Genomic DNA, 12,876 nt, shown 5'->3' on the forward strand with positions numbered 1-12,876 from the left:
ACAAAGGGTGCACGTTAGTAATATTGAGCACCTCCGACTGAATTGCCGGAGATATGAGAGTTTGGTGATAGCCCTCGGCATAAATGTCCAGAATATGACCAAATTGATGAACAGCAATGCATGCTTGCCTACACACACAAGGACGTTACTGCAGATGGTTGCATAAGCAAAAGTATACAGTCACTGATACCTCTATATCCTGTTGCAGATAGATTATTTTTCTACACAAGATACCATAGTCGACCATTGGCACTCTGACCAAGCTGCTTTCTAGCTATGTCGATAATTTTATAGCCGTATTCCTACCTGATTTTCATCCCATCTTAAGGACACTAACAATGTTTTAATGGACATCTTCGTCCTCGGAGTGGCTAGCTGACAACTCGATACTCGTCACATTGGCTGTGGCTATCCTCTACATTAAGGTTACTTGTGATGATGGCGTTCGATCAGTAATTGACACTTATGATGAATCAGGCTTTATTGAACCTCTTGACAGCTGAACACTTGACACCCTAGTTGATATAGTCAGGAAACTGAAGAGCGCTGAATATAACGGCACACACTACGTACAGTTGAGCGTTACGAAGCGCACGAAGATAGGCCCAAATTACGCAAACATACCCAATGATCAACTAGACAACAATTTTTCGACAGATGTGCACTAAGTCACTGTACTACAATGTCTTCGTATATATTTATTATGGCATCATAGAAAGGCAGAACGTAAGTATTCGATTGCTGACTTCAATAACGTTCATCTATTGATTTCCTTCTTGCTAGCCTATGCACACTCCACCATAAGCTTTCTCGAGATGCCGATGCGCCATCTGACAACTAACTAACAACGAAGTGGCACAGTCAAGCTCCGCGATCTTCATTTTAAAAGCAGCCACGTCAAGCATAACAAAACAAAGCACCCCATACAGTGAAGCCCTTCGATTTGCGAGGTTGTGCTTCCAAGATGCCGACTTCTGCTTTACCTGCGACAAAAAGAGCGATGCGCTTGCTGGACAGAAGTACCCACCTGATGTATTTGATGGGACCATTAGACCGTGCAACTAAAGCAGACCAACACGAGCTTCCTAACTTGAGCAAACAAGCTGCAAAGTACCCATGTGCTAACATGGTATTAACTCACCCTGCATCGACACCAAACGTTAACTGCACCTCAAAGAAGCATGGCGAAATGCTCATGCAGGCTGATTACCCGAAGAACATTTTTCATGATCCACCACACGTAGCATACCACGGGTGAAGGACTTGCGGACGTCATCCAAAACAACGGTTTCATTCGTTCATTCTGGCTGCCCTCACTGCCGCGAGGCACGCTGCAGAGTGTGCATCCACATGACGACCACAGTATCAGTTAAGAACACAGCGCGAAATCTTACAATGAGAAACAAAGGAAACTTTGACTGCGGCACCAGTAACTGCACATATCTGCTTGAGTGATAAGCTTGTTAACATCAGTTTATGGGTCAGACTGAAACCCCATTAAGATTGCAATTCAATAACCGAAAGTGGGCGTTAACACACTTCCCGACCTACCTCTATTCGAACACGTAAGTATACTAGGACACTCACTTAATAAACTAACGACTACAATATTAGAATGTGGTTTTGAACCTCACAATAAAACAGAGGTGGTAAAATCGTTTCTAATAGAAAAATTTGCCAGTATTACCTGGTATAGACGAAAATGCAAGTATTCTTACATTCACAACGTAACGAATAAGCCATTTGAGTTGCAGTGTTTCGTTTCGGACATTATAACTGGTCTGTAGCGCGTATTTTTCGTAATAGATATGTCTCACTGCAGTTACCACTTTCTCTCATTTTTTCCTGCTTGCTGCATGTTGTTATGCACATGTTTGCCCCTTTTTGTACGTGCTGGTGTACACATTCATTGGACATTTTCACTGCTGTTTCTGGTTAATCTACACCTGTTTATGTCAGCCTTTTTTGACGCATTGTATTTGTTCTTTATTTTCGCCGTACATCCTCACCACTGTTACTATTTTTGGTAATCTATTTGGTACGTGCACCTACGCCGGGAACGCCCTCTTGTTCTGGTGCATACTCTTCGTTTTGGCAAAGTATCCCTTATGCACAAGTTGTGTAACAGCGTCATGCCACAATCACATCAAGCGAATCCCTATATGCTTACGCCTAGTTAAGTATCTTGTACAGTCGGCCAAAACTTCAACTAATGTGCGCAGTGGCCCCGTTTTTGTCTAATAGCGCCATATTATGGAACGAAGTTACGGAAAATTACGTCGTTGACATGTGAGATGTGGCATACACTTGTCCACATCTATTTTTTCTGAACCTAATTTAGTCGTACGGCAAATAAACAGAAAGAACTGCCCCTCATGTATGATAGCTAAAGATTTCACCGATTGTGCATTTGGTATCTGAGGCGATAGAGTTACGCACGTATTGTGGGTCCTCCTGTCATAGCCGGGTATATAAATAGTGTAATTATAGTACGCCCTCTATTGCCCGACAAAAAGAAGCTCTCAACCATACTAACCCATAAAAAAAGTACTGCTTTGGAAACACTGCCGCATTTTTTGCAGCCCATTGACTTTGCAGTTACCTAGAGGTAATATTTCGCAATGCAGGTTCAAGTTCAGACGTATTTTTGTGTGCCGGGCGTCTTAAAGGGCGTAGGACTCGCTCTACTGGCCCTTATTTTTCTCCTCTTCAGCTGGTGCAGATGCGGCCGCTGGCTGCTCATGCGGGTGAGTACGGCAAATATGGTATTGGTAAAGCATGTCTACAAAGATAATACTGTTCATTTAGCGGCGGGAGCATGACCAGAAATCTCAGAAACTGTTGGTTCGATTTTATCGTTTTGCCAAAATGCAGCCCGTCATGAACATTGCTTAAAAGTAAAGATGCTGCTGAACAAGTGGAGTATATTGTGGAATGTAAAACTGAATACAATGGCAATGGTCCGTTACCAAACCATCAGTGTTTATAATTGTACCCAATAATGTGAACTAAGTAGCATGTGAATGTTTTGAAGGCCCACCTATGACAAAACGATCGTATTTGCTCATCAGAAGCAGAACCAGCAGCTAAGTGAACGGCGGTGTAGGTTCTCGTGTTGCCCTACAGACGCATTGTAAACTTTTCACTAATTCGCAAAAAAACATGGCTTAGTGGATACTTTCAAGTCTATTTTTCCTCAGCATGGTCTGCTCAGAGGCTTTTGCCTCTGCTTGTCCTGATTGGGGTGAGGTTACTGACATGGAACATAAGCTCTGGCGGTGCTACTCGTTACGTAGCCCAAGCCGGCTCACAGAAGAAGATTGTGACTCAACCTTACGAAGTTCACAGTTACAACCACAGCTACTGGCTGCCCAGAGGGCACACGATGTGGCGGTGAGGCTAGGCCTTCCCGTTCCTACGTGGGAGCGGCCCGTGACATTGCTTTGAAGGAGTAGCATTTCTCAGAGCCCATTAAAGTTCTGTGTGAGTGTCTGTGTGTAGGGGGCACCTAAAAACTTTGCTTGCAGTTGACATGCAATGATAGTAGAGATACTTGATACACACAATGATACATGCAATGATACAAATGCCAATGTTAAGCGCACAGTTGTTTCTTTCTTCACGGCACGGCTCAGGCCATGGAGTTTCCTAATTTACACTAGAGGAAACTCTGGCGCTAGTGTCTATGGGAGCTGCAACGCACGGCGCTTCAGCGAGCATGGGAATGAAGGGTAGTACACACATTTGTCTAGTCTTTGTACTTTTGGCCTGCTTTCGGCTTCATGTGTGTTCGTGTGGCTTGGAGCTGTTTTCTGAGGAAACAAAAAGCAGCAAATGTTCAGCGGTTGCGCTTCACCACCTTGTTCTTTTAGACTTAACTTTTCAAAGCGGGTCACGAAGTTCAGAAAGGTTGAATCTTTCTTTCAAAACAAAACTGAAACACAGCAATAAACGAAGCCGCAAATACGATCCACTGCTCGCGAGTACGAAGACTAGGCAAATGTTTTTGCTACCCATCATTCCCATGGTCGCTGAATGATCGCAGCGACAGAGTCTCCTCTAGTTAATTTTATGAAACTCTGTGGATCAGGCCACTGCCCCGAGAAATAAAGCAGACTAGTAGTTGAGAAGATGATACACACGAGGCCAAATTACAATATTGCGTTCTACCCCGGGAGGCAAAGCTGAAGCATCGGCCCATTTTTTTCCAACTCTAATATGGTACGCGTGATGTATTTCAGGCGCTTTGCAAAATGAAAGTATTTAGCACTCGTACTGGATGCGATTAGTCAGTACTGGATGCGAAAGTACTCGATGCGCTTAGTCTAGTGCTAGAAGCTTTAGAGTAGACCATGGCTAACCCACCACTGTCTTTCAGGGATGAGGTTCGTAAACCAGCAATACTGCAGTGGAATGCCAGGGGACTGAGATCGCGTATTGGTGACTTTCGTCCCTTTGTGTACGTCAATGTGTTTCCCGTAATCGTCATCTGTGAGCCTAACTTATCGAGTGCAATACGACTCTCGGGATACGAACCTTTTATGTCGTCTACTGTTACTGAAAGCAGCAAGGTTCTGGTGTACATTCGCCGAGACCTCACTTACATCCTTCAACCTGTACCACCTCATGACGGAAACCAATACGTATGCTTAAGAGTGAAGAAGAGGAGGCTCAACATCTTTGTGGTTGGCGCATACCTATCACCATCAAGCCGTTTCGATCGAAAAAGACTACGAGACATCGTAGCGTTAACTCCTGACCCGTGTGTTATCATTGGGGATTTTAACGCTCATCATACATTATGGGGAAGTCAGAATACCAACTTGAAGGGCAGAAACTTGGTGTCTTTTGCCTCCGACAACAAACGTTGGTTACTGAACGATGACAGTCCTACATTTTTACGTGGCTCAACATACAGTAGCTGTCTCAACTTGGCTTTCGTTTCGCGAAGCCTAGTGAAACATACTGAATGGTTCACGGATATAGAAACGCATGGGAGTGATCACATTCCAACGTACATCAAGATCAGAGGATTGTCGCCTCCTAAAGTGCGCGACATGGTTAAAAGAGTGGACTGAAAAAAATTTGTCTCGTTTGGAAGACCAATTCCAAGAACACATATCCTATTTACAAGAGGCCATCAAGAGCACTGTAAAAGAGACTGCGTGTACGATCCCATGCCCTGTAAGAATCAAGGATATCGACATAGAGCTGGAGCGGCGTCGAGCCTTGCGACGACGAGCTGAAAGAAGGTACCGGCGCACGAAGGACATAGAAGATTTACGGACTGCTAGACGTATGCAGAAGAAGATCAAACGTCGGTTGGACAAGCTATAATTTGAACGCTGGAATACTTTCTGCGAGTCACTCAACCCTCATAAGCCTTTATCGCAGATATGGAGGACGGTTAGAGGTTTGCGGTCATCCCCCGCTCATAAGTCACCATTCAAGGCCTTAGCCCTTCACCAAAATCGACTAGATGTGGACGTTGCTGAATATTTCTGTGCCGGATTATCAGGGCAAACTACAGCACTTAGCAGCTCACCACTTTCGAGCAGTTGTCTGCCACCACATGATTCCTGTATGGACTTCCCGTTCACCATTCAGGAGCTCAAGGCAGCACTCGCTTCACGCAAACGTACCTCCGCACCAGGACCTGACGGAATCTCCTACAGAGCCCTGTGTCATCTGGGTGAGCGCGCGAGAATAGCTCTACTTCAGCTATATACTGATTGTTGGCTAGAGGGCGCTGTCCCCTTAAGTTAAAAAACTAGTCGTCTAGTACCACTGCTAAAACCTGGCAAATCACCATTGGAACTCTCCTTTTATCGCCCAATTGCATTGGCTAGTTGCATGGGTAAAGTGATGGAGAGAATGATTCTCGGCCGACTCGAATGGTACTTGGAGTATCATGAGATCTACCCAAATGCCATGGCTGGCTTTCGACGTGGTCGATCATCGATCGATAGCGTCATCGACCTAATCACGTACGTTGAACACGAAAAAGGCCATAAGCGCCTTTGCGCCTCTCTGTTCCTTGACGTCAAAGGAGCCTATGATAACGTTACACATGAAGCCGTCCTCACCGCACTAGAAGAGATTGGAGTGGGTGGCCGAATGTTTAAGTGGATACGCAGTTATCTCCAAGTGCGATCCTATTTTGTGAGTACAGAGACCGGGAACACGTCTGCACATTTCAGTTGTCGTGGCGTCCCTCAGGGTGGTGTACTGAGCCCCGTGCTATTCAATATAACACTATAATCGCTCTACATACGCACCTACGAAACAATATTTATCTATCAACATACGCTGATGACATCTGCATCTGGACATCTGCGGTAACTCGCCTGCAGTTACGAGCGAGAATACAGAGAGCTGCTACTGCAACTGATTTGTATCTACGCAATTGAAGCCTAGAATTTTTCTCCGAAAAGTGCGCTCTTCTGGCATTTACGCGCAAACCCATGTCAAATTACAGAGTGTCAATTAACGGTCAAAATATACCATATCGTCGATCTCACAAATTTCTGGGTGTCATAGTCGACAGAGACATATCATGGAGCCCTCATGTGTCGTATTTGAAAAAGCGATTGACAGGAATATGCCATATTTTCAAGTTTCTCGCTGGAAAGACTTGGGGAATGCAGCATAATGCTATGTTACGACTGTATAGGGTGCTTTTCCTTGGCTTTTTACGATACAGTCTGCCTGCATTATCAAACGCCAGCAAAACAAGTCGACGCATGATACAAAGCGTTCAGGCACAGGCTCTTCGAATATGTCTAGGTCTGCCTCAGGGTGCCTCAACAATGGTGACTATAGCTATAGCCAAAGACCACCTCGTGCAGACCCATATTGAAATTGAAGCTTTAAGGACACACATAAGGCATGTGGGCCGGACACCCCATCACCACCTAGCCTCTCTACCAGCAGATAGACCTCATACTTCCTTTTGTCTAACAATAACCGCACATGGTGACTCTCTACCAACTGGTTTTACGCCCGCGGCGAGACCTTCAGTTCCTCCATGGTGCCTCAAACAGCCAGTCATCAACCTGACAATACCAGGCATCCAGAAAAAACGAGATTTCTCAATACCAGCCCTCAAGCAGCTCGCCTTACTTCTGCTGTACGAGAAGTACCAAGACGGCACCCACGTCTACACCGATGGCTTCGTCCTGCCAAACAGCTCAACTGCGGCGGTCGTTATTCCTACGCACGCCACAACCATCAAATTCAAAACAGCTCATGCAACCACAACAACGGCAGCAGAGCTTGCAGCGCTTCGCGCTGCGCTGCGTTTCATTAAGGACCAAAGCACGCAACGGTGGACGATTTTCTGCGACTGCAAGGCGACACTGCAGTCACTTCTGTCAAATCTACGCCGTGGTCTACACCAGCAGTTGGTATTTGAAACAGCAGGAATGCTACATCATATAACAGAGAAAAGGCACCACGTTGTATTTCAGTGGCTGCCAAGCCACTGTGGAATTATCGGTAACGAACGAGCTGATCAAGCTGCCCGTTCAGCCCATACAGAAGACAACAGCCAGTCAATACCTCTCTCAAGGACGGACGCTGCTACGAGGCCCCGCTTGCTCGCTCGCCAACTCTCCATGGCCCTTTGGAGTGAGCCTTCTTTTACGCATGCAAGATTACGATCCCTTGATCCAACGTTAAGCATGCAGCTTTCAACAAAAATTCGACGAGGCGACGCTACTGCTCTGTGCAGACTATGGTTGAGAGTCGCGTTTACCCGTGCGTACGCGTTCCGCATAGGTATGACCGACACCGCCGACTGTGCACACTGCGGAGATGAAGAAACCATTAGACATATCCTGTGTGACTGCCCGAAATACGACCTGGAAAGACAACAGCTTTCCAATAAACTAAACAGGTTAGATGACCAGCCGCTGTCAGAAGAAAGTATACTGCGCCATCGTCATGACTCATCGTCACAGAAGAAAGCCGTGCAAGCGCTACTGGGCTTCTTGCGAACTACTGGCCTGTCGGAACGCCTCTGAGTGGACTGATTTTGTGTGTGCGTGTGTGTCGGTGTTTTTCTCTTATTTATTTTTTAACTATCCCTTTCTCTTTCAACCCCCTATTCCCCAACACTAGTGTAGGGTGGCATACCGGATACTAGCATCTGGTTAAACTCCCTGCCTTCCTTTTTTTTCTCATTTCTCTCTCTTAGCACTCGTGTCTCTATCAAAATCTATCACGCTCACGTATGCTCATCCTCATTGGGAGCTCCTCTATGTTCTACTCGATCTCATTGCGTTGTTTTCTGTTTGTTGTCTTTGAGTCAGAAGGCAAGTATGATGCGTATGTTCAGTTCTTCAGTGCCTACAACTGCCAGTAAAAACGAAATCCCGTTTCATGATTATTGTTCTGTGGACGACGCTCTGGTCATTTCCGAAGTTTTATCTGTTCACAGAAACGTTTCGGCGTGTGCAGCATTTCGGACAGAGTGCGAAGTGTCGTCGCCTGTATTCACTGCTATCTCCAAATGTTCTTTTTCGGTTTCTTAATGCTCTTTCTTATTTGTTTACAGTGTGTCAGCCTATTGTTTCTGGACACATAGAATATATCAGTGTAGCTGGCACTGGTTGAATTACAAAGATACCGACTGTAAAAATCTCTTATGTCAACTTTTTTTGCTAGTTTTGACTACAAGTCGAGTTTCATGTGTGAGAAATAAGGGGTCGTTTCGTTAATACTGAAAAAAAAGGTGGACCTACACTAAAATATTTTCAGGTATCCAGAGCAATGCTTGAATTCAGCAAGTTTTGTCTTGATATCAAAAGGTTGGTTCGGACCCACTATTTTCTTGAGGTGTGTAGTAGCTCCGCTAGACGTAGCGAGTGAAATAATGCTGAGGGTATGCTGCATAGTTGGAGCGACGTCAAGCGTGGTGTTACTTTCTTTGCTGCAGTTTCCTGGAATATTTACTGCTGGCTGCGTGAAACAAGGCGGACACTCCAAGGAACAGGTATGTAAAATACTAAACCGTCTTTTGAACATTTATACCATTGCTGTTTGAGTCGATGTCTCTGTTTCTGTGTACTATCAAGCTTGTTAATTATATACAACCTTGTTATGCCAAGCGACAATGAAGCCGAAGAAATTGCACTAGCAATATTTGTGGCCTTGAGTTGTAATACGGTAGTTGTGGTATAAACTTTAGTAAAATAGAATGCATGAAAGGACAGGTTGGCGTTCGCGAAAAGTGAACCTTCAACTTTCACATAACCATAAAATGATCCGAAAGTTGCAGCGAGTAATGTGAACCGAAGAACATTAACGTAATCAGATTACGTTAGGGTATGTAATTTAGAGCGGTAGAAATTTAAAAGGACAATTTGGTATAATACAACGAAAATCGCGTAACCAATGGGTGTTCTAAAGGTTCCCATCCAGTTCGACTGACTCACAAATTTTACTTCTGAATCTTGAGCCAGAACATCAACAAAGTGCACATGGTGGCTTCTGAGTAGCGGGTATCTATCTGGTTTGTTTGCGGAATTACGAATAATGGCATAGTGGTTATTTCCATAAGTCCCAGAATTAGAAAAGTTTACAGCGTAGCAAATACATTGCAGCTGTAGCTGTAGGATTGCCCTAGGGGAGTTTACACATAGCTCTTTTGAATATTTTTAGCTGTGTGGTTGAAGAAAGAAAAGGACGTGAGCATATGAGGAGAGCTCACCCATTGTGCAAAACGTTTTCTTAGGATGCACGCGTTTTGCATTTGTCTGAATCAATGAAGCTTTGTATTGTTCCCCTCAACCGGCGAATACACCTTTATGCTACATTTTGTGGTGCCGAGAAATCCGGGACTCTGCGATCCAAGCAAGACTACAAAAAGAGTTCGCCCGCAACGAAGATAGAGCGCATCCAAGGCAAGCGAGTGACTAAGTGAGCTCTGCACATGCGTTTATTAAACGAAGCATGACGGCACACGACTACAGTCATGTCACCTCATAGGATCTTCGTGTGGTCCACGGCGGGCTAAACGCATTCCACGAATTTCCGCAGGCGCTCAACTAAGCACTTGAAGCACAGCTCACGACAACCAAGTCGCCGAAGGTTATGCTTCCGTAGCAGAATACGAGGAGAAAGCTGCTGCTTCGCTGTCGTTGCTCTGTCACTACGTGGGCGAGCACAAGGCGTCAGCGCCAAGAATACACGACAGTGCTTCAACTAACAACATTGAGAACGAAAGTACCACCACTGCAGAAAGCCGTGTCCTTGGAGATCAAACGAGACATTGGCTCGGCGGCTCTCTTCTCTGCAAACTTCAGATGCTTCACTTCAACGGATTCCCAACGCAGTGGCACCTTTCTGAGACATGTTTACGCACGCTGATCACAAAAACCCGAGTCTGACGAAGATAGAACGGTTCCACTATTTGAAGAACGTAGTAACTGGACAGGCATCGAAGGCCATCGACGCATTAAAGCCATGGAGGGGTTCTACGAAGACACCATCACCCTTCTCAGAAACAGATTAAAAAACAAGAAGATAATTGAACAACGATACCTGGCTAACCTGCGAATGTTCAAGCCAGTAAAGTCATCCAGCGAAGTGGCTTCATCGCGCAACTCATTGGACACCATCCACATCAAAATTACAGAACTTAAGGCACTCGGATGCCCGGAGCTCTCCTATGCCACCATTCTCATCGAGGTGCTCACAATAGCGATCCTCGGTGACAACTCGGTAGAGTACTTCAAGCAACCAAGCCGCCATACGTTCGTCCAGACACTTGAAGCATGACGGATCTTCAGGAGTTTCTTCATTACGTCCGCATAGTGGTAGAGGCTTGTGAGAGAAGTGCCATTGTGGACACCTATGGTCACGTTTCTGATATTATCGGCAAGGCATGCTCCCCAGAACTTTACATACAGCATATGCTCTGACCAGCCCCGCCAAGAATCAGAAGGGTACTTGTTTTAAATGCGAAGCATTTTTTAGCGAACTTCGGCGACTTTGAGCGTATCTATCTAGCCGCCTACGACTTTTAGCTGTCCTGGCCGTTTCGATAATGAGATCGATACCAAACTTGGTATGGCATAACATGATTATGAAGAACGTATTTGACTAGTCATAACTAAAAATTATAACATGTATGTCATGAATGTCATGCATTACATGTCAAACAGTCACACCATTTCATGGTCCTGCAGCTCTTGCGGTGACTTCGTTCACATGACCTGTTTCAAAACTGGTATGGTATGACATTATTGCATGGCGAACAGAAGCGACAGACCCTAACATGAAAATCATGACATGCGTGTCATGTAACATCACTACATGCCACGCTCATGATGCGCTGGCCACCGTTTTGCTAGCTTCACTTATACCATATTTGGTATTACGGAACGTGATTGGATGACGAAGCTATGATACTGGTGCAAACATGATAAAAATGAGATGCGTGTCATGAAGCAGGACTGATAGTTGGGCTAGTTTGTTATACATTATGGGCAGTACCGGCGCACAAACTCACGGGACGAAGAAAAGCGACACAAACAAGCGCTTACTCTCAACTGAAGAATTTATTGAAATATACAAGTTATCTGAACACATAAGATAAAAACGCACGGAACATGCGCAGAGGCCCGGCGAAGGATCGTGTCAACGTCATTAACAATTTTGTGCTACGGGTAACTGCGCAAGCGCGGCATATTCCAATCAAACAAACATGCTACTGATTAAGATTTCTTCTTTTTCATGTTAAGATATTGATGTCTGACTGACGCAAGACTACCCTTCTTTTTTGATGTAGAATGCTTCCACTAATTCTCTTGTGATCTGATCGCTATGTTTGAAGAGCACTGTCATTTCATTGAACAAGGGCCTGCATCCACACGTGTGGCAGTGCAAAGGCAAATTCGCGTACGTGAGTTTGTGCGCTGGTTTGTTCCTTGAGTTTGTGCGCTGGTACTGCCCATAATGCGTGTCATGTAACGACATGACTGCATGCTATGCTCATGATGCGCTCGCGGCCATTTCGATAGCTTCACATGCACGAAACTGGGTATTACTCGTCGCGAACGGACGACAAAGGTAAACGACACATACAAACGTGATAATCATGACATGCGTGTCATGCGACATGATTAAATGCCACACTCATGATGCGCTGGCCGTTTCACTAGCTTCACATATGCCCAATTTAGTATTACGTGACGCCAATGGATGACAAAGGTATTGTGACTGGTGCAAACATGATAATGGTGAGATGCGTGTCATGTGAGAACACGACTACATGCCACAGTCAAGGCGCCAATAAGTTTCGACGTGACGCGGTGCGCGTGATCGCCGGTGTTGCCACGCCAGGCACCGGTTCTGCCATATACTCGCAGGCGCGCGCCGCGCTGCGTTGCTTTGGCGCATGCATGTTTCAGCGCGTCCGGCGTCCCTCCGTCACTAAAAGAGGGAGACGCAGTGTTGTCTCGGTAACGCATCGGCATAGAGTAATGTTACTGCGTGGCATCGGCACGAAATGCAGCATGTCGCATTTCACGCCGGTTGCCTAAAGTCCCTGAAAAATAAACTAAAGTAGCGCCAACCGCAACCCTTCGCCTCTACCTCCTCTCCCAGCAGCCACAGCAGCGCCTCTAGAGTGTCCACCAGGAAACTACGAATGCGAAAGCACGCGGGCGCACTGGATATGCCAGACACTTGGGCAGCTCGGGCACTGCTGCATATAATGCTAAGTACACAGGCCCCAACATTTCCGCCTCAATCGAAAATGCAGCCGCCACGGTCGGCATGGATCAAGCCAGAGACGCAACGTTTACACGGCACTAAACGCGGCACGCGTTTCAACTGGCATGCACGTTTATCATCGACGCGGTTACTCTC

At 45.7% G+C, this 12,876-nt stretch overlaps 1 protein-coding gene across 1 annotated transcript in view; it reads left to right on the plus strand.

The window, feature by feature from the left end:
- Positions 1-12,876, plus strand: part of LOC142771937 (saccharopine dehydrogenase-like oxidoreductase) — an 84,858-nt gene that overhangs the window by 43,952 nt on the left and 28,030 nt on the right. Inside the window, exons 8-9 of the mRNA XM_075873942.1 lie at positions 2,628-2,747; positions 8,939-8,995. Coding sequence (XP_075730057.1) covers positions 2,628-2,747; positions 8,939-8,995 — 177 coding nt within the window. The remainder of the gene's footprint in view (positions 1-2,627; positions 2,748-8,938; positions 8,996-12,876) is intronic.

Source organism: Rhipicephalus microplus, chromosome 9, assembly GCF_043290135.1.
Source record: "Rhipicephalus microplus isolate Deutch F79 chromosome 9, USDA_Rmic, whole genome shotgun sequence".
NCBI lineage: Eukaryota > Metazoa > Arthropoda > Arachnida > Ixodida > Ixodidae > Rhipicephalus > Rhipicephalus microplus.